Raw genomic sequence first — 21,840 nt, 5'->3', positions numbered from 1 at the left:
TTGCTAAAGTGACTTATGCGACAAATGAGTACAATCTGTACATGGGGATGAGCACGGGGACTTGCCATGTTTCGTGCGATATGGTTCCCTTGTCTTAGTTCCAGGTTGGTTTGTGCCTCAGCATCGACATCACGAACAGATGTTGCCCTGTGGAGATGAGCAAACAGTTAGCTGTCAGTGTCTTGGCTCCGTCACACACACTCACAAACAGGCACACACACATGCAGGCATGCACCACAGCTGTGTTGCAATCCTGCTGCAAAAGCAAAAAAAAAAAAAAAAACCCCAAACAAGCAATTACAAAAAAGCGAGTTCATAAGATTTCAAAAGAGGAAACACATATTAACTCTTACCAAGACTTAAATTATGCAACAAATGTGTCTGTGCTAAACAGGGATTAAACGCGGTCCAGGGATGTGCAAGTGAAACGAGGCAAGAGCAACAAAATGGCACTGTCCACTGAAGCGCTTGCTAGAGATGAAAGCACAGTGTGGGCTCCCCACTCCCGCCCCTTCTAATCTGTCAACATCTCCCCCATCCCCATATCCCCCTCCCGTTACCCCAACCTGCCCACCCTTGGGCTAGACGTGCACTGTGAAGCTGCATCTATTCAGTCACGTTCCTCACACACTGGTTTTTCTATGCCCTCTTTGACCTGCCCCCTCGGCTGCCTCAGCCAGCAGAGCGAGGGAAGATTATGCATCACAGACCAATTCGGTGGGAGACCATTTACCACCCGCCAACACAGAGCTTCAAATCAACAAACACTCACACCAGAACACGCACGCACACACAAGCACACAAAAAGAATATCTGGCAGCAAGAGAAAAGAGACGACTGTGCAAAATTTTTAATAAACCATAGATTTGAAAAATAAATCATAAATTTTAAAAATTAAGTTGACAATAGAAGGGGAAACTATTTTTAAACCCCAGAGGTAGTGACAAAAAGAAGAAGAAAAATAAATCTTCATCAAGACCGCCGTTTGTGTGAAACGTCCTTTAATGTCTTGTGTTTAGTATAGATTAGAATTTTCTTAAAGTGCCAGAGTACAACAGGGTTATTGTTGTCGTATTTTTGTAATGACAGGGAAAATGTGAGAAGTTACAAGAGGATGGTTATCAATTATTCATTACTGCAACAAATTCTGAAGACAACAGATTCAACAACTGGTTGCTAAACCTGTGCTTTTCTCAGCTGGGTGCTGATGAGTTCGATTTCAAAAGGGGGGAAAGAACCAAACACGCCTAATTTAATTAAACTGCTGCGAAAGCAAATGTACAGCAACTTTCTGAAGAGCGAGGATTTTTTTTTAAAGAGCAGTGGCAACCGACGTCAACCCTGCATGTTCGTTACTGCCTGAGTGACATCACAATGCCCTGAAAAACAATGTGTCACATACCACACACACACACACAGGGTTTCAAAGATTTTAATTGCGCAAATGTCAAAATAGAGATATTAATGAAATATTTCGGACCCTTAACGGGTCATGTGGTATCTTAACACCAACAGAATGGTCTGCTTCATTCAAGAGGCTTTTCCCCTAAAAATTTAAAATGAAATAAAACCATCGAACAGAAATGTTTAAATTTGATCCCCTTTTCGGGATTTGGGAAATATTTTACTTTGAATTCTGACTCGATTCCTAATTACGGTAATAAATAAATAAATAAATTTTCTGAAGGGCAGCCGTGGTAAGCAAGCACACACAGGAGTGCGGTGAGAGACGGTGAGAGAGAAGAGGCTTTAAAGAGGGGGAAAATGAAGCTTTGCAGAGAAACACGGCCCTCGATCATTGCAGTAAAACGCCTCTGAGCCTCGCTGGCACGCCACTTTTATTGCCGTGACCCGGGGCACATTAATCAGCCTGCTGTGGGCCCCTCGACACGGCTTCTCCCTGTCCCATCCTCCCCCACCACCACCCTAAGCCACAGCTCCGCCGCCAATCCACCGTCAAAATCTTCCGCGTCAGAAGCGAAACGGGTAGCGTGTGTGCGAGTTCTTGGGCACCAGCGAGACGGTGTATAAGCACGTGTGCACGACCACGTGTTCAGCTGCAGGAGTTTCGTCACATCGCTCCTTCCTCAGCGCGTTTCTCTGCGTGCCGCTCTCAAAAAGCGGATCGTGTTGCGCTTGCACTGAAAGGTCTGCGCTCAACCAGAGCAAACAGCTACAACAGCAGCGGACACAAAACACCCTCATTCAAACCTTTACCAGCGTTTCTGTCCAAATGGAAGAAAACTGTCATAAACACTGCTGAGCTTCTCTGGAAGGAAAATACAACAACTTGGAGATCGAGCGTTTTTATGACAGTACTATCTCTACCTAGACTGTTTTTAGTCAGACTCCCGTTTCTTAGATGAAATGAGCAGCACCAGGGCCGAGATAAGAGGTTGTATCGGGGCAAAAGTCAGGATGAGGCACCTGATAAACGCTGAGGGGGAGAATGCGTGTCTGCGGACTGTCTCCCGCATGAACTTTAGAATTGCACGAAAACGCTAAAGCTTTCTTTCTGCCTTCTACATTAGTGGGATATATAGTCATATGTTTATGTTAATATGATAAATGGGCTGGTGTTTGTTTTAGGCGCTTTAAAACCTGCTGCTCAGCTCACATCCACATCGCGTGTGCAGGCAGGAAGAGATTAAATCAGGGCCCACAGGCTATCAAGACGCGAGCAGATAAGGTGTCATTAGAACCCTGTAAAATAGGTGTTTGAGGATTTTCCGGGAGTAAGTCCTGACATATTTTCTCACTGTAAGTGGATAGATGGAAAGAAAAAAAGAAAAAGAAAAGCAGGAGGTGGGAGAGAAGGGAAAAGGCAGCGTGTTGACGCCCAACCCCACTGGCTAAGAATAGTTTGCGCAACAAACAACTCCCGACGGCCGTCCAATCCATCACGCTGGCCTGCAGCAGGCCGAGGGAGGGAGGGGGGAGGGCAGCGGTCGGTGCTGCTGCGTTTATAAACCAGACCGCTGGAGCGCAGCCCCGACGCGCACCATTAAACTGAAAACCACCGGGTGTTTTTTTTTTTTTTAGCGGAACCTGGTTTCAGCGCTGCGTTTCAACGGAGCAGCTGTAAACAAAGCCGAAGAGACGGACTGATGAAAAAAATTAGGAGAGAGGGAGGAGAGGAGAGCCAGAAGACAGTCCCGCTTCTCCCTCCTTTCTCCTTTGTTTCCCGTCTCCGATGACAGCGACTTGAACTCTCAGTGACCCGCGGCAGGCGTACCAGAACAAACACCGGCACCACTCATCATTTCCTCCAGGGCTGAGGCCTCTCCCCGCGCAGCTCAGTGGTTGCGTGCATACCAATAACGCGCGCGTGTGCGTGTATAGGCCTCATCTCCTTTTAAAAGTTGATAAATGACCGCCTAGAAACGTTTCAGTGAAAGAGCTCGGGGCATATATTAAGTACGGCTGTTCCGTTTTTACGATCAGCCCGCCGCGGGACCCTGTTGTTGAATTTCTCTCAGACTAAACGAGGAAATCGGGTGGCGAGTCTCTGCTGTGCGCCGGGGGAGAATGTAGGCTACATAGGCGCCCTCTCGTTCTTTGTCCCTGGAGCTTTGCCAGACTCTCTGAAGCGGCAGAGCTGCGATCAGCTCTGGAAAAAAAAAGGAAAAAAAAAGCACTGTGACGCAGGATAATCTCCGCAGCGACGGGGGTAGGGTGGGGATAAACATGGATTAAATGCGGGCGCGCGCCCACACGCACCCCCACCACACACACACGGGATCACCGTTACGGCGGTGTGTTTACGCGCACTCGAAACGAAAGGAATTTTTTTGCGCAGACGGCGGAGAACATCTGCGGCAAAACACGTGAATAGCAACTACAGTCTGGCTACAAACTCCACAGCCTCAGGTCACCCGATCCCCAGCGTTAACACCCAGCACCGTAATGAGCCGGGAAAGGGAAAAAAAAAAAAACCTCGGAAGAGAACGCCGGCCCAATTTTAATGGTTATTGATTATCGAGCCGACGCGTGCCAAATGGACCAATTGATCATCTCAGCGCAGGCTGCGCAATCTATGGAAAGCTGACACGCTGTTTCTCGCTGTAGTTTCAGATTTAACAGAGCTGTGAGCGCAAAGTGGAGGGAGGGGAGTGGAGGGGGGGGGGGTGAGCAGGAGATGGAGGAGATAAATGTTGTGCGGGGACTCGGAGGAGAGGCGCGCTGCAGCCGGAGCGCGGAGCTGGAAGGAGAGATGGCGGCGCCTCTTCAGCTGTCACATTATTAGCGGCGCAGTTGTAAACAAGGCCCCCCCGCGTCCTCCCGGGCCGCTGCACAGCCGCACGCAAGTCGGTGCACGGTTCAGTTCCCCCCGCAGCAGCACGGCCGTCAACAACGGCGACATTGTGAGCCCCCCTCCCTCTCGCTCTCCCTCCAGTGCTGTCACCAGGGCTCGGGCGGCGGCTGCTGAACTGGCTCTATTCATCCCAGGCCAAATGAGGACTAAATGGCTCTTTATGCCACCAAAGGACCCGATTGTAACAGAGATGCGCATGCACGAGCCGGCCCGCGTTTACCGGAGGTTTTTGGAAACGCTGGCATTGCTTTCATGTATTTCTGATAAAAGCACATGATGATGAAGGAATGATCCTCTTTCATGTGCCCTCTATTTGTTCGCTACTTTCCAAAGGCTGAAGTTCCAAAGTGTTTCGCGCAGACGGAGACAAGAGGATGTTTTGCCTCTTTTCATACGCGCTGCTTAATTAACTGCGCCCTGTAAATTAGACCAGACAATCTCTGCTGAAACAATTAAGTGTTTACCCTCACTGTACGACCCACGTGACCACCCTCCCCACCTCGAGGTCAAAAGCTCCGCGGCCGACACAGGCTCGTGCGATGTTACGTGCAGACAGCGCGTGACGCATTCCTGGCTTTGAAGACTGTCGGCGTAATAAACTCCTGTCGCTATTAACATGCTGCGTTGCCAAGAGTCTGTGGGATTTCGTCAGAGATGCCCGAGGCGCAACGCGGTCTAAAAAAGAGAAGGGGAAAAAAAGCTTCAAGACCGAGCCTGCAGAGACTAGGGAGGAAGGAGGTGAGGTGTGTCATCATCACTCTGCCGCTAAATCAATCACACCGCGGGCCAGAGCGAGGTCAGCAAACTAAATCCATTCAGAGTGAGATTTAGACTTTAATTACAGCCCCCCCCCCCCCCCACTCGTTCACGTTACATTAAGCCACCACTGATGACATTTATCAGCGATCGCTGCTGTAAAATAAGCAAATGTCTAAAAAAAAAAATCGCTATTAAACCAACATCCCTGGGTCATCGGCGCCAGAAAGCAGCTGCTAGAGGAAAGAATAATGCTATGTGCCCCCCTCTCTGTGTGTGGGTAAAGCAGTGGAGAAAAGGGGTGGGAGGGTAAGTGACCCGTGAGCTCCAGACCTCGTCGAAACAAAAAGCTCTCTCTCAGAGAGAGAGAGAGCGAGAGGTGGGTGGGGAGGGGAGAGGAGAGGAGGAGGAGGGAAAGGGGGAGAAAAGGCGGAGGGGAGGGTGGGTTCTCCCGTTTCATCGCAAGGTCCCGGGAGGCCAGCATGGAGCATAGCTTCAATCAAACCGTGACGTCTCCTCCGGGAGCTGCGCAGCGCCTGGAAAACCGATCTCTCCTCGGCTCTCTGCCGTGCCTCCCGCTTTTGTTCACACGCATCTCGCCTCAGCAGCGAGTGCAGCGCCGGCAGCGACGAGCCTGTTGTTTTATATCCATGCGTGTGAGAGACACACACACAAACACACACAAAGGAGCGCGACAACAATAAGAGCGCCTTCATATTTCTGTCTGGATGTTTACCGGGACACAGGGCATTTCTTTTGACGACCCCCCCCCCCCACACACACACACACACACACACACACAAACACACTATTTAGAGCTCGGAAGGTTTGATAAGCAGGAGCGGGTCCCGTGATTGTAATGACACGCTCTCTCTGCTCACAATATTCCCCGCGTGGTCCCTATTGATTCCGGATTAGAAGCGGACAAACAGGGGGGGGGGGGGTTAATTGGTTTAAAATGGAGGTGGTGAGGGTTGTTTCTATTCTCTTAAAGGCAAGCAGATCTCCAGCCCCCCGCGGGGCACTACGCTGACACGCTGTCACACATCATTCAGCGGGACAATAAGTCCGGCAGTCCCCGAGGCTGCTGTTGCCTCCAGGTGAACTGTGCGCCCATCAGTATACACGAACCTCTGCGCTTTTTACAACTGCGGATTTCTCCACGTCTGCCTGCTCAAATGTCTTTAATGCTTCACACATCACTTCCCCACCTCTGCTGATTAAAAACCTGCACATGAATTGGCTGCACGTATGCAAGCGAGGTGACGCTGGCAAAGGTGAAAGTAATTAATAAACCCCCTCTTTTCTTTGCACGTTTCTGATTCTAAATGATGTCTAATTAATAAAATTAGCACCAGATGCAATCCTGTTTTGCTAAAGGGGGTGGAGGCACTGAACCGCACTCTGACAGCTAATGGGCCTTGGCAATACAACACTGTTTGTGGAAGAAGTGTGAAGTCTTCTCGTGTGAAACAGAGAAAACTCAAGTATGTCAATCTAGCGAAAGCAGCCCTCCCTTTCTGTGTTCCGACACCTGGAAAACAGATCAGTCCCACACTGACTTCACGGCGCACAGTGGAAAAATGATGCGCAAAACAGTCCAACGAGCTTTCGCTAAAAATAAACTCGGCCCACACAAATGCGAAGTATTTGTTTTAGGATTCCACGGCGCGCAGCGCTTGGGAACCAGACTCTATTGCAGACGAATCAAACTAAGCAGCCGTCCAAGTTTGTGCACATAGTGTTTATTCCACGGGGCCCAATGAAATCCGTGCGTAACTTTTATTTGGACACCGAGGAAAAAAAACCCAAGTCGGACTAAACCTGAGATCGTCACTGAACACACAAGCAAAAGTTGTTGAACAGTTATTTCAATTATAATAGAAGTGACCTTAAAATACCCTTTCAGTAAGTAATTAGCCCCACTGTCACGCAAAGTCACATTTAACTTCAAATAAATGCCTTCCAGTTGTCCAGCTTTTCTCTGCCATCCCAAGTAAAACCGACGTTTAATTTAAATATAAACAGCTCTTTTATTCTGACTCAAAGCCACCTGAAACTGACCCCACCACCCCTTTACAGTGTCCCAACACGAGGTCCTGCTCCTGCAGCCTGTCGGCAGCCGTCAGACGTTCGCGTTATTACAAGCGTTTCTTCGACCGTTTATCCTGCGCGGATTGGCTGCTGGGGGCTGAAGTGGTCTTTTCAGTAGCTGCTTCCCTCACTCAGCTCGTCAATGAGCTGGAGCCAGCCAATATGAGGCACATCGATCGTCCTAAGAGAGCGTCCCCTAATTAGTGCATGCGTGGCTCCAGGACAGGCAACAGGCAGGGCAGCACGGAAGGAAAACTCCCCAGATACGAATCTCTCTCACCGTCTTGTCTGCGGTGGAAAATGTGGTCCGATAACATCAACCTTCTAATAAATGGAAGAGAAAAAAAAAAAAACCCACTTCGCATAAACACTGCTTTGACGCGCGTGAAACGCAGTCTGCGTTGCTCACAGAGGAGCTTCAAAGAATCGCGAGGTAAAAGACGACTCAGTTTGGAACGCATCCAACGCTTATTTTCAATTAAACTGCAATAGTGGAAGAAGCGGATCGCGTCGATTGACGTCGCGCACAACAGCGTGGGGAGGGTGGCGAAAACGATTTTTAAAGTTAGCGCAGTGCAAGTCAGTGGAGTGGGGGGGGGGGGGGGGGGAGAAAGAAAACGATCGTTACGGGAAGTTTATTATTATTATTAAGTGTTTGTTTTTTATTTCTTAGTGAAAGCGTCCCGGTGACACATTCTCTGTGCAAGAAAGCAGCGCGTATCGGAGCTCCGGGAGGAGGAGGAGAGGTGGAGATGGTACGAAGGGGGGGGAGAGAGCCAAACTGGCGCTACGACGAGTCTCCGTGCGCAAAGAATAATCCCCTGCATTGCAAAGCCTAGTCATACAGCAAGTGTGCCTGTATGAGTGTAACGCAAAGTCATATCCGAAAACACCTGCAAGACTCGGCGTGTGAGTGGGGAGAGCGAGAGACAAAGAGGTTTCCATCAAGTAGACACGAAGGTGAGCGGTGCAGCCCCCGCGTCCCGTCTCTTCCCCCAGCGCTATACCTTTGATGAGACAAGAGATTATCAGCGTCCACTCCGTCCAAACCAAACCTCCCCCGCGACACACACACTCCGCGGCACACCAACAGCCCACACACACACCGCGGGGATGCCCTCCAACTGAACTGAACTGTGCATAAACGGAGCAGCAGCGCTCGCTCGCCTTTGGCAGGGCGAGGCTGGATTCCGTAACCTTGTTTAGCGCAGAAGCTCCCGTGTGCGCGCACGTACACGCGTACACACACACACACTACCTACCCTCAGCCCCACAGGCACACTCGCGCTCTTCGTCACACAACAGGGTGCGAAAAGCCTGAATAGTCACCTTCGAGGACGGCGCCACTTTCAAGTTCGCTAATCTCTGGGATGTCCTTCTCACCTCTATCAGTTTGACAGGGCAGTTGTTAAAAGGACAAACTCATGCCCGGATAATTGTGTGTGTGTGCGTGTGTGTGTTATTTATCAACCACATGCCACTGCCCCGCCGAAACGCACAAAGACCACCCTATGCGCTATTCTTAGAAGTGGCCGATCCTCTCCCCAGTCTGCGCACAACACTGGACGATCGCGCTTAGATTCAGCCCCACGAGGGGACTGTTTTTAATCAAAAAAAACACACCCCATGAAAACACAGGATAATTTAAAACATCTTGCACGTTATACTGCCATTAAAAAAAACAGCGCTGCACGTTTTCGATCGTCACGCGAGGGATTTCACATCAAAGACACACGTTAAGGAAAATAGGTTCTGATTTGCCATTGATTGCCTCACCTGGTTAATTGGTGCAAGTTCCAACCGTGCTCAGCGCGCCCCAACTCACGCCTTATTTTTTCTTTTCTTCTTTCCCCCCCCTGTTTTTTCCCCCCAAGTTAACTGGAAGGGCAGCGATCCGTGCGTACGTAGACTTGCCCGGTCACGGTCCTGTCCGCTGGAGACAGACGATCCCGGCCAGAGAGAGAAAAAAAAACAACTAAAAGTGCCTAACAGGTTACTCACTTGTCATAAAACAAAACAAGTCTTACATATAAAGCTTTGGGTCTTTATTCTTTTGTCTATAAGCAGCTCTCATCCATTCCACTATGTTTCAAGAGGAGTTTTTGCTGCTGAAAATGTCACTTGGGTTTCCATAAAGCAAAAACAAAAAAAGATCCTGCGCCGAGCAAAAACAAACGGCAGGATACAGAGAAATCCACTAAAGAAAATCCGTTAAGGTCCTTTAAGTGGGAGAGCACTGCGCCGTATGGCCCGGACCCCTGAAGGATACAGGTGACGAGGTCGGCGGAATCGCGGAGAAATTAATTCAGCTCGGCCGTACCGCGCAGCAGCGCCATGTTGGGTTTCAGCGGAGCACGCCGTCCTCGGAAAAAGCCCCTTTCTCCAGCTCTCCGTCACTCCATGTCCTCTCCGACAGCGGAATCTGTGTCGCAGAGGGTTTGCTGAAGGTTATTCCGTGTAGCTTTCCGTCCCGCGCGTTTCCTTCGAGGATCGTAGACAACAGCCCGGTCGGAGCCCTCGGTTCGCACCGAGGACGCACGGAGCTGTACGGGGAGTGCCGCACAGAATGGATGAGCGCTGCCGAGACCGTGCGGCTCGTTCCACTCCCACTCGCGCAGCTCTACCCAGAAGGCCAGTCGGGAGACCGCAATTACCATAAGCCTCCAGCTCACGGCACTCACTGCGCGCGCACGCGCAAAGAGAGACACACACAGAAAGACCGACACACACACACGAGAGCCGCCGAAACTCCAAAACAGGAATAGCTGAGGTTTTAACCGAGAATAATTCAGTGATGAAAAAATGAAAATAGGTATTTGACTAAAGGAAAAGTTCAATGAAGGACTTGGGTTTCTAGATCTCAATGTGCAGTTTAGTAACAGATACAGGGACATTTATGTTTAAATATATAAAGAGACATAACGAAAAGTTACATATATGCATGTAAATCTCTTTCTGTCTCTTGATTGAGTGAATGTAATTAACATGGCCCGATACTCTAACCTAACCACACATACATGGGGGGTTATATTTTAACAACAGCTTCTTCTTAGCTTCCTTATTACATCCACATCTTCGTGAATGTTCTAATTTTGACTCCACTGTTTTATTTTCAAATTAAATGCCAGTTTGGTCCGTTTTCTCCCTGAGATGAGATAAGGTAAAATCAGCGAAGCACAAGGCAGTGGAGACACAGAGAGAAGAGGGGGAGAGTGGGGGAAGCTGCTCAAGGCTGGGGCACATCTGTTAAGGCTCCCATGTCAAGTAAAGGAGGAGGAGGCTATGAATATCAAGCCTGAGGTGTGTGGATCGTGTGCCTGCATGGGTGTGTGTGTGTGTAGGGGAGCGAGAGAGAGAGAGAGAGCTCCAGGCAGAGAGAGAGGAAAGCCAACAGACAGACACACAGACAGAAAAACAGACAGACAGAAGCAGAGTAGGAGTAGGAAAAGAGGGAGACTTGGCAATGGAAGGTCTGGCTGCATTTGCCACAGCTGTTGAAAGTAGGAGTTAAACCAGACAGTCACACACAAATAAACAAAGCTCACAGAGCACTCACATATGGACGCGTTTAGAAGCTCAACTCATCGCAAAGGCCAAAAGTTTGGCGTCAGAGGCACGTGGGATTGAGAGAAGGGCTTCTTCTGTGAAATGAAAAGAAAAGGTAGCTGGGTGCACGACAAGAGCAGTGCTTTTTCAGGCTGGACATAACTCGAGGTGAAAAAGCCATGGTGCAAGTTTCTATTGCAGGCAATTTAAAGAAGCCTTTTATTTTTTATTTTTTTTCTCCCAAACCTAAATAACTTCAGGGTGAACTGCCGGGCACGTTTGCGCTGATCAGCTCCACCTGTACCTCTCAAAAATGAGACCTATCCCACTGCAACCACAGCTGCTAAACCACAAGACAGCTGAGCCCCGTGTTCACGCTTAACCAACTCGATGTGAAAGCGCCGTTTGCGAGGTGTTAAAATCATTGTCATTCGCGTTGAAATGTTTAATCAATAGGAAAAAATGGTTTAATTGCTTTTTATTTCTCTTTTTTTTTTGGTCAACAACCTATAAAATCGTGCATCTCAGCCAACATCTGGCAAGAAGTGGGGCAGGCGGGTTACTCTGCTCAGTCTCAGCTGGTTAAACCTCTCTGCAGTTCCTTCCTTCATTTTATGACCACATATGTACAACCAGACACACTTTTTTTTAAACACTTCTTTTTCGCCTGTGTGTCTTCAGACAAATGAAAAAGCTTGGGTTAGTGAGCTGTCTATGCTGGTGCTGCTGTACAACAAGGCTGCATTCAGAATAATTTCAGCATAGCGTGAAAAAAGGAAACGCCTTGCTTCACTTAAATGATGCTTGTCCACTGACGCACCAGGTGTTGCCGTGCAGAACCTGAAAAAGTATAATCAATTCAATGTAGATTGATTTGTACAGGACCAAATCACAAGAACAGTTGTCTCAAGGCAGTTTATATTGTAAGATAAAGACCTTCAAAAGAAAAGAGAAAGCGCCAAACAATCAGATGATACCCTGTGAGCAAGCACTTGGCAATAGCGAGAAGGAAAAACTCCCTTTTTACAGGAAAAAATCTAAGAAGCAGGCTCGGGAAGGGGAAAGCTGTCTGCCTTGAGCAGTTGATGGTGAGAGAAGAGAGACAGGAAAACATTCATAAAGAAGCAGAAAAAGTCTGACAAAGAAATCTAAATCTGAGTCAGCTTTTATCAGATAAAGTAGCATGGGACTGAGTCATGCACAGTTGTTGACATAACTCTAAAGCTGCTGCAACAACACTCCAATCAAATCACTACTGATGTGACTGCAAAATGAAGCCATACTCTGACATTCAAGTTGTCATTTACGTTCACGGGCCACATTTAGAACATAAACTAAAATTTCATCTAGAGTGGGCTCTATTCACTTCAGTTTTATTTTGTTTGCATAAGACCAAATCACGAGCGCAGGCGCCTAAAGGCACTTCACACTGTAAGGTAAAGATAATACAATAATACAGAGAAAATCCTAACAATCAGACGATCCCCATATGAGCAAGGGCTTGGTGACAGTGATAAGAAAAAAAAAACCCTTTTAACAGGAAGAAACCTGTAGCAGAACCAGGCTCAGTGAGGGGCAACCATCCACTGCAACTGGTTTGGTGTGATGGGAGAGAGACAGTACAAAGACACACTGAAAACACAGAAAGTGGAGTATAAACACATAGTGAGTGAAAAGAGGTGGGTGAAGAAGAAATTTCAGTGCATCGTGTGAAGCCCCCAGCAGCTTAGACCTACTGCAGTGTAACTAAGGGAAGATTCAGGGTCACCAGATCCAACCTTAACTATAAGCTTTATCAAAAAGGAACGTTTTAAGCCTAATCTTACAAGCAGAGAGTGTGTCTATCTCCTAAACCCAAACTGGGAGCTGGTTCCACAAAGAAGGAACAGAAGAAACAGAAGTATGATGGGCTCTTTGCTCTCATTACAATGAAACACTACCATCGTGACCCAGTGAAACACGTGGGCACGGCCCTATGGTGTAACCACTGCTATGGTAGGCTGTGGTTATTATCTTTGTAAGCAGGAAAGTTTGAAAAATGAAAGTGATTCAGACCTCTTGTTTGGATTGCAACACAACACTTCCTGGTGCAGGAAAAAGAAAAATGCAATGAGAAGTCCCGACATCCTCCTCTGCCTTTCATTAGAAATCTTCACACTTTGGACAGATTTGGACCTTTTAGCGGACCACTTCTGAACCCACAGGCCGCATGCTTGGCACCTTTGACCTTGAAGGTTAACGATGACAGAAAGCTTCACTGCCACAGAGCAGGTTCACGTCACGGTTTCCCAGGAGCTGTTGCCCACTCCTATTTCACCAGCTGGCGAGGATGTAGCTTGTCGTTCAAATACCTCACTTTAGGAGAGGCTGAACAGGAGCTGCTGACAGATGGGAGCGTGTGTAACACATAACACACACCATCCAATAGACTTTTCATGTTGGTTTTAGGAGCATGACAATGAATGGATTACATTAAACAAGAATAGAAGAATTAGGCAATATTTGAGTCTTTCTTAAGAAAAAAAGAAGAAGATAATGAACTTGGCTGAATGAGACTTGTAAGATAAACTTTAACATTCAGTCACTGCTGGTGGTGTTTTGCTTTCTCCTCCACTTTTCCTGTGGATCTAAGAGAGGTAACGGAATTGCAATAACATTTTGAAGAAAAGGCCCAGGACGCACAATAATCTTTTTATTCCATCAAACACAGCAAGCTGAGACTCTAAACTACGCATTCTGGACTATCCTGGTTAAGATGTATTATTTATGTAGTTACAAGCGGCAGCTGGCATGTGACAAACTGCCCTCGTAGCTCTGTAGCCAGATTTTGGTTCTGCTAAAATGTTTCTTTCCAGGCTAAAGAAATATGCCAACGTTTATTTCCCCCCACTACATATAACACCATCTTTAGCCTTGGCAAAGTGAGTGTCATGCTCTACACGTTCAGCCACATTGCACCATATGTCCCATTTACTTCTGCTGCCCAGATTTTTGCAGGTAGGATCCAACCTGGCAACCCTGAGATCTCCTAGCGCTGTTAGTGTAAATACTGGCTTATAAAGGGATTCGGCGGGCTACTTTTCAGAACTGTCCAACCGTCCCAACATTATGCTTTATTATGAACCTCAATTTAATACAAAGTCACCAAGAATTCTCTCAGAAAAATCGTTTACAAATATGGAAAACCTACAGTGCTCACGTGACAGAGTCTAGAGTCAGGAAAAAGGAAGTCAGAGGGTATTTTGGAAAAGACAGACATCACTGCACACACCCTCCTCTCTCTTCTCTCCCCCTCCAGCTCTGACTCGAGGGGCGCTGATGGCAAGTGGCTCTCTCCATCACTCACTGGGAAACTGGATTAGGATGAATATTGCTGGGAGAAACCGCAGGGCAAACCAGATTTCTGGCGCTGGACACAAAAACACACAGCTGCAGCTCCAGAAAAACACCTTCGCTGACAGAGAGTCTGAGGGAGACACATAAACAGGTCTGGGGAGAGCGAGTCCAGCCCTTTTTTTTTTTTTTTTTTCATAACGGCCTCACTTTTATGGCTGTGTGTGAACTTTGCGGTTTGAAAAGCCAGCCCCGAGAACAGCATGTGCCTTTGAAAACTCTCTCAGTGGATGAGAGTGACAAAAACATCGCGCTTTAAATTGTGATGCCTTCCTCTCACTGCCATTTTATGTCATGTCAGAGAAGCACGCATGTAACGTGTGCATCTTGTTAAAAGAACCAAAACAGCGTGATCACACACACGCGCAGACACAGATGCATCCTGGTGTGGAAAGTACTGCACTCTGGGGGGTCACAGCGATCCAGCCATCTGCTGTTGCAATCAGACACTGAAGCAGCAGCGGCCTGGCAAAACACGCAGTTCGCATGGTGAGTTCACATGTGCACCTTCGGCGCACGTTTTGTCAGATGCCTGAAAACGGAGACATAAAGCCACACAGCGCCGACACACATTTTTTTTTAAAAAGAGGGCTCACTGCCAACACACACGCACGCACAAACACACACAAACGCACACACTCCAGTTAGGCAGGCGGGCTCAGATTGCAGGAAGCTCTTTGCACGCAGCTCAGTCCACAGCAGCCGGTACTAATCAGCACAATCCACCTGCAGATCGTTATGGATCGCTTACTGCAACTCAAACACAGAAACTTGCCTGAACACTCGCTAGCACGCACAAGCCCGGACATGTGCACGTGTGCAATCAATAGATCTATGCTCGCTTGCAGCACGCCGTTCACGACAGTCCACACTCACTGATGTTTTGCTTTGTTTGAGTTCACCTTAAAAACGGTGACTGCGCTAAAGCGTGGACACCTGGGGGGGCTCATTTGCATATCTAATAACTAATCGTGACTTTTTTTTTCTTCTCCTTCCTAAGTGTAAGGCCCCGCCATCAGTTGCTTTAAATCACTTTTGTCTAATCTGCAATTCAAAGCTCCGCGGTTCGTGCGAGGACTCGAAATGCGCTCTGATACAGGCTACCGAAATATCAACACAGAAGCCGCTCTCTCTCTCTCCCTCTGTGCCACACCAGCGCACGATCACGAGCGCGCGCACACGCTCTGGCACGCACATGCGCGCACCGCTGCCCCCCCACCCCGGTGTTGTAGGGCTAACCGGTTCCCCACAGGCGCGCCACGCTGTGTTAGCGCGGCCTCACCGGGGATAATTACAGCCTGGCGCGGCAGGGCGAGCGTGGCTCCGAGCCAAAACGCTGCTGCTCGCGAGAGAAGCAGAGCGAGCGAGAGAGGGAGAGAGAGAAAATAATTGGAGCGCTGAGAGACATTAACCTATAGATTAAGCCCTAATCAATAGGGCTGCTAAATTCATCGATGCGATCAATCAGTGGGCTCATGACATAAAAAAATGCGATCCCTGTCACGCATTTCTTATTTCGACCTTGGATGGGGTGGTGGTGGTGGGGATTAGAAACGGCAATCCCCGTTTCCAAATGCGCGCGCATAGACCACTGAACAGACCCGTCTCCCTCTCTCGCTCTTTTTTTTTTTTTTTGGAGAATATGAAAACCATCAAACGAACCTTATCTGAGAGGAAGGAGAAGCGGTGGCGGCTCTCAGCAGCGCAGCACAAGAAAGATCTGCCCCCCCCCCCCCCCTCCCTGCCTTCCCTCCTCCTCATCCTCCCCTCCTTCTCTCTCGTCTGTCGGCCTCTGTCGAGTTCCGCTCATAACCTCGCCACCCACCCTCCCAGTTCCCCGCCTCTGCCTGCTTTCCGCTGCTGGCTGGGAGCGCATACACACGCGCACGCGCACGCGCGCACGGAAACACGCACGCACCTCTTTATAGCTCTCTCTCGCTCTGACACGCACCCACAAGCATGCACACACACACAGACACACAGGCAGGCAGCGTCAATAAAAAGCCCAGCGCTGTGAGAGGCCGCCGGCACTCCACTCCCCCCTCCTGCCACTGCGATTAGCGGAGGCTGGCTGGCTGGGGAGAGGCGCCCCTCTGTTATCTGGGGCGGTGGCAGCCTGTGTGTGTGTTGAGAGAGAGCGAGGGTAGAGAAAGAGATTAATTTAACTCTTTCGGGGCCGGATCGCAGCGCTTAAAGCGCCGCTCGCTGCTGCACTGTGCTCAGGCAGCAGCAGTAGCGGGCCTGCGGTCGACAAGCTGGGAGATAGGGACGTTAAACAGACGATTCGCAAGCGACAGCTATAAATAGGAAAGATCGCGGCCACCGAGGTCACGTCATTGGTGGTGTTTCTCGAATTTCAGGGGATTATTCGAGTCACACACAGGCAGGTTTTCTGCACAGCTTATACTGATATTTTTGGACCAAATCCTCAGAGGTTAAAATGAAAAACCTGAAAGGATCGTGCAGCCTGTTGGCAGCACCAGGAAAGACTGCATGCGATGTTTAGATTATAGGGCTGGAACAATGACGCCTGGTCGATTAACTGATCGACAGAAAAGAAGCAAAGCTGCTTCTGGCTTTGTGTGTTTGCGTTGGGGAGGCAACACAAATATTAGATATAAGGATTTGGGGCTATGCGTGATGGTGAGGGGCGTTTGGACTATTTTCTTGTACATTATACTGAATTCCGAGTGGATGCAACTTTTTTGTTTGTTTTCAAAATTCTCTCAATGTATTAATTTGGTCTGTGGCTAGAACTTCGTAGGTACCTCAGTGCCTTCTCGTAATATGACGCGATTTTGTCAAAGCCGTTACGCAGAAGGTGACCTTCGACATCTCGACGCAGCAGTCGTGACTGCAATGGCAGAGAGATTAGTGGCAGGCCTGTCCTCCTGCAGACCAAGGCTCGCGTCCCGTTTTTAACGCTTTTTTTCCTGATTGGTTTTAGCGCTAAAAACTACTTGGTTAGATTAAGGCAAGGATCGTGGTTCCGTGTAAAACCCGCCCCTTCAAACTGGTAGCCCTGTGCGTTAAATATGAGTTGGGAACGAGCGACCATCTCAGCGCTTTACGCACAGAAGCCAAAGGACACTGTGCGTTAATGATCCGTGCCAGCAGTCAAAATAACACCCGGCTAAGTCGAAGCATCTGGCGGAAATTGATCATTTCAGCTTTTACGAAATCCTGGTTCATACTCTAAATGGAACCTGATGGTATCTGTCACATAAGTAGATTCACATTTGTGTTGACACTGAATCATTTTGTTCCAAACTGCACTGTGATTGGGCAAATCCGTCTCGTTTTTAGTGACGCCTGGAAAAACCACGTGGAACATACACTTAGAGCATTTTCACATTTCGATATCTTAATAAAGCTGCGCTCCCCAAAAATAGAATTTTGGTATTTGGTGATATTTGTTCTGTACTTACAGTTTGATCAGATCTGCTCTGAGCAAATGATCACAGACCCAAGGTCAGCGTTAAGAGGACCTGAGGATTTTGCACACTCTTCTTCTAGATATTTAAGCCCTCGACAACAACACCAGTACCAGCACCTTAAAAAAAGAGACTAGGCTAAAATCCATCTTTTGTGCCCCTATACAGATATCAAAAACCGAGTAGTTTCTTACTCTTACAGCAGAGTAAGAAACTTTTGCAGCTGCTACTCTGGTGTTGCCAGATTTGATGACCATGCGTGAAAGACAGTTTTAAGATTTTTGTACACTGCAGTCAACTTTTATAGCATTTGGTATTGTTTTTATGACCACAAAAAATGGCCACATTAACCTGTTGGTTGACCACCTGGGCAAAAGGTTAATAATAAGAAGAAGGGGGTAGGGGTCTTGCACTGGGCCACTTTATAATCCAAATGACCACAAATTGAGAGGCATAGGGAAAAAGGAGCCCAGTTTACAGGTTTCTCTACATTTGCAACAACTTCCACTCAATTATTTAGATCAGTCATGCTGTAATCTCCTCATTAACCTTCTCCAGCCCTTTTTTTTTTTTTTTTTACTGTAAGCAGCCGGTGAGCTGGTATTAGGAGGTTATACCCTCCCCCAATAATGCCTGTAAATACTGCCGGGGCTCTAAAGAAACAACAACAAAAAAACAAAAAACAAAAAAAACAGCAGACAGGGCTCCCTGTGGAAGCAGAGCAGAGCAGCCACAAACACCCATCAGGACTGCCTGCCTGCCTCCCTTTGGCTCAGAGGTGACAGAGCTCCAGCTTGTTTTTCAGCGTCTGCTGCTGCGCTGTCGCCTCTCCCCGCTCTCTCCACTTCTCCTCTCCTCTCTGTTTCTGTGCGTCACAGCTAGGTCATGGCCGGACTCCAACAATGGCTCCGGTTTCTCGAGCCACACGCACGCACACACACACACATACGCACACACACAAAGGCACCAGGAGCACACAAACACTGATCTGACAAATGATAGGGTGGCGAGGCGAGGCGAGCTAATAGTAGGCAGTGCGCCTGCTGACATGCCCGTGGGCCGCGGGTGTTAAATTGTATCCAATTACGGCGCATGCGACGATATGAGGGGGGAATAATAATTCTTCTTGCGTGACAGGGAGATTCGCTTATTTCACGGGATCTTTATATGAAGTGGGGGCGCAGGGCTCGATGTGTTCACACGTTTGTGGGCAAGCTGTGTTGTCTATGCACGTGGAGGAAAAAGATCTGGTTTTCCGGAGGACACGTTGCCCATGATCCATTAATCAAAATCCAGTTAATAACGTTTGGAGATGGGCAGGGTCCGGTAGAGTCCGACCAATAATTAATATCCATTATTTAAGCAGGCCCCGCCTAAAACATGTCTGAATGTACATACACACGTAACCAGACAAACACTTTGCAGGCAGGCAAGTGGGAATGAGGAATGGCATCAATGTGAAAATGAAATAAACAGGCCTAGTCTCAGCTTTGTTATGAAATGTCTCTCCTGCTCATTTATTTGATGGAGTGTGCAGCCGAATCAAGCGAGCAACAGTGCCAAGGAAGGGGGGGGGGGCAGTGTGGGTGATACAGTGGTGTGATTGTGAACTGCAAACCAAAGTTTCACCCAGGTGTGGCTGACACTCAGCAAAAAAGATTTAAAACAAAAAGGTCAAGAGTTGGTTTTCATAGTTCAGTTTGGCAAAGACGGAGCTGACGGCTGGGAGAGATCCGACTGTCATGAAGGCTTGAAACCAGAAAAAACCAAATGGGCTGTGGTAGAGCATAGCAGGTGGTTCACGCTATTAGCCTGACAATCAGCGACACTGTTCCTTACTTCAAAATAGGCTGGCAGAGGCACCTTAAAGAAACAAAACAAAAATAATAATAATAAAAAAGTATCCGTGTGTGTTTCTACGAGGGGATTTATTTGACTAAAAGCATCTCTCTGTAGTTGTTCATAAGGCTGTGCGTGTTGAATTCGGCTCTGCTTGACTGACACCGCTGAGCAGCAGATCTGGACCAAGAAAGAAAGAAGTTTCATCTCATCCTGGTCCAAGGCAAAGTACAAAAATAGAGTGTACAGTTAAATATGTACAATACATTGATCTGTTATAAATAGTGTATAACAAACAAGTATAGTATTTTTCATTAAAAAAAAAAATACAAAATAACCTTCCAGAAATGAATACATGTGCAGCAGTTGCATCAACAATAACAAAAACAGGCAGAAAACAAATATTGTGAGGAAGGTGACATGGGTGCTTTGGGATTTAGTTGCCCTGTTGAGGCATCTTGACTGTTTATAACCCCTCCCACTTCTGTAGTTCAACTCCGCACCCACATCCCCCCTGTTGGCAAGAAAATTGTTCAGTAGCAGGATCAATCTCAGGGTAGATGCAGATGCTTTCACGTCAGACACACGGGATACATCTTAAAGGCCTCCTTTTCAACTAATCTCCTGCAGAGACGTGAAAAGAGAATGCTAAAGGAACACCTTGTTATGATTGCCTTTCAGCGGTCCTTATGGGTTCTTTTTTCTCCATTTTATTGTTCTGGCATGCCGAAATACTGCAGACGTACAGAATACGATGCAGAGAGGGAAATCGTTTCAAGGCCTTTTTGGGAAGAAGCAGATGCGTTTAACATCGAGAGGATCTTTACAGCGTCCTAGTCCTTCCCCTTCTCTTGTAGTAATGCGCTGAGCTGGAGCTCTGTTCAGTATGTGTGGTGTGTGTGTCTTTAGGATATTAAATAGTAAAGGATGGGGATTAATAATGGAACCTGACAGCTCATCTCCGGCTCCTATCTGCCTGACTGTCCCCCACAATCTTCCCTTCCATTCCCTCCCTACCTCTTTTTCCTCCCTCTCAGTTTCTAATCTGCTGCGTTTCTCTCTGGCTCTGACCCTCCTTCGTGTTCCTTCCCTCCATCGCTTTTGTCTCCCTCGCTCTCCCTCCCTCCCGCTCTCTCAGGGCCCTCGGTCTTTCAGGGTCATGTCAGGAGAGTAGAAGAGCACATTGGTGTCATCGTCATCGCTGAGGTCGGCCAGGTCAGCCTGCGTGTAGCGCACCGCCCCGGGGTAGTACTCTCCAATCCGTGTTCTGTCACAGAGCCGTGACTGCAGAGCCAGCTAGAAAACAGACACACATACAGTTTGGAATCAGTACACACCAATTGTACTGGTGTAGAAAGGATGTTCACACTAAAGCTCAAGACTCAAATGTTTTTGGCCATTAAATTAAAAACAGTGCCCCAGGTAGATAAAAATGAAAATATTAAACCCCAGATTTGCATATCCAAGGTGTCATCGTGAAGCTGTGGGTCGCCGGCCATAAGAACCAATAATCCCCTTCAAGTTCATTTTCTCATGCACCTCTGGACCGCTTTAACCCCGTCTGCTATTTTTTAAAGCATCCATGTTACAATCTTTAATGTGTCAAAGCATTGGCCATTCAACTTCAATTTCATTTTGGCTAAGAGACGAGACTGCACGGAGGGAGATTTGCTGAGCAGACTGAGTGGGAAGTGAAGGTCGCTGTGGTGTGACCAACAAAATCCCGCCTTTTCAATGCAGTGTGTGCTGGAATAGGATGGCATGAGGAACAACTGAGGTCGTTAAGCATTGAATGTTCTGCCTCGGGATGCAACAGTAAAACTTTTGTTATGGTGACATTAAAATGCTTAAAATTCTATATACTAGTGTGAGAAGTACGAGCCGCTGTAAAGGCCCACTTATGCAGAGTTAATTTTAAGACTAATACTGTGGCTCTGCTAGAATCTTTGGTCATCCTGCACAACACTAGATTCCACCTTTTGTAAATTCCATGAAAGCAGCGTACTTCAAACAATATGAGAAAGAAAGAAAAAAATCAACGGCAGTGCAATAAAACTTTAACGAGCGTCTAAATCTGAAGAAGAAAGTGTGCAGCCCTACATCACTTAAGCATGAACTGCTTTGATGTGTGCGAGTAGCGGGAGAAAATAGCCTAACTGTCCAGTCAAGCCTGAGCATGTAAATGATATGCACGCGCTCACAAACGTCAGGCTCATGAGAGGCAAATGAGATTCTGCTCATTTGAGTTTGTACGTGTGAGCAGGGGTATCGATGCACAGTGCCCTAGCCAACAATACTGAAACCAAGAAAATGTTTAGTAGATTACACTGGATCTGGAAATCTGGAATTTTCCTGTTTATCTCAGTCACCATTCCAAATGAAAGTGGGAATAACGGTCCATATTTTAACTTTTAAGCTGCCAAAACACCTTGTCTTGTGTTTTGGCTTCTGCTAAGCCCTGGA

At 47.7% G+C, this 21,840-nt stretch overlaps 2 protein-coding genes across 5 annotated transcripts in view; both read right to left on the bottom strand.

Moving 5' to 3' along the window:
* The window catches only part of bcor (BCL6 corepressor), a 39,832-nt gene extending 24,514 nt beyond the window's left edge, over positions 1–15,318 (bottom strand). The window contains exons 1-2 of one of the 3 annotated variants that reach the window (XM_085134665.1): positions 10,722–15,318; positions 66–147 (exon numbers count right to left, since the gene is read on the bottom strand). In XM_085134665.1, the coding sequence (XP_084990791.1) occupies positions 66–147; positions 10,722–10,723 (84 nt within the window). In that variant the 5' untranslated portion in view covers positions 10,724–15,318. Of the gene's footprint in view, positions 1–65; positions 148–8,941; positions 10,691–10,721 lie in introns of those variants that run through there. The other 2 variants (XM_085134666.1, XM_085134667.1) reach the window with 2 other exon arrangements.
* Positions 15,319–16,975: 1,657 nt separating this feature from the next.
* The window catches only part of LOC146500419 (cyclic AMP receptor-like protein A), a 53,901-nt gene continuing 49,036 nt past the window's right edge, over positions 16,976–21,840 (bottom strand). For both annotated transcript variants that reach the window (XM_085134670.1, XM_085134672.1), the window contains one exon: positions 16,976–20,673. In XM_085134670.1, the coding sequence (XP_084990796.1) occupies positions 20,512–20,673 (162 nt within the window). In that variant the 3' untranslated portion in view covers positions 16,976–20,511. The remainder of the gene's footprint in view (positions 20,674–21,840) is intronic.

This window comes from Neolamprologus multifasciatus, chromosome 16 (genome assembly GCF_963576455.1).
Source record: "Neolamprologus multifasciatus chromosome 16, fNeoMul1.2, whole genome shotgun sequence".
In the NCBI taxonomy this organism is placed as follows: Eukaryota; Metazoa; Chordata; class Actinopteri; order Cichliformes; family Cichlidae; genus Neolamprologus; species Neolamprologus multifasciatus.
This window is presented reverse-complemented; position numbering and strand designations above follow the sequence as displayed.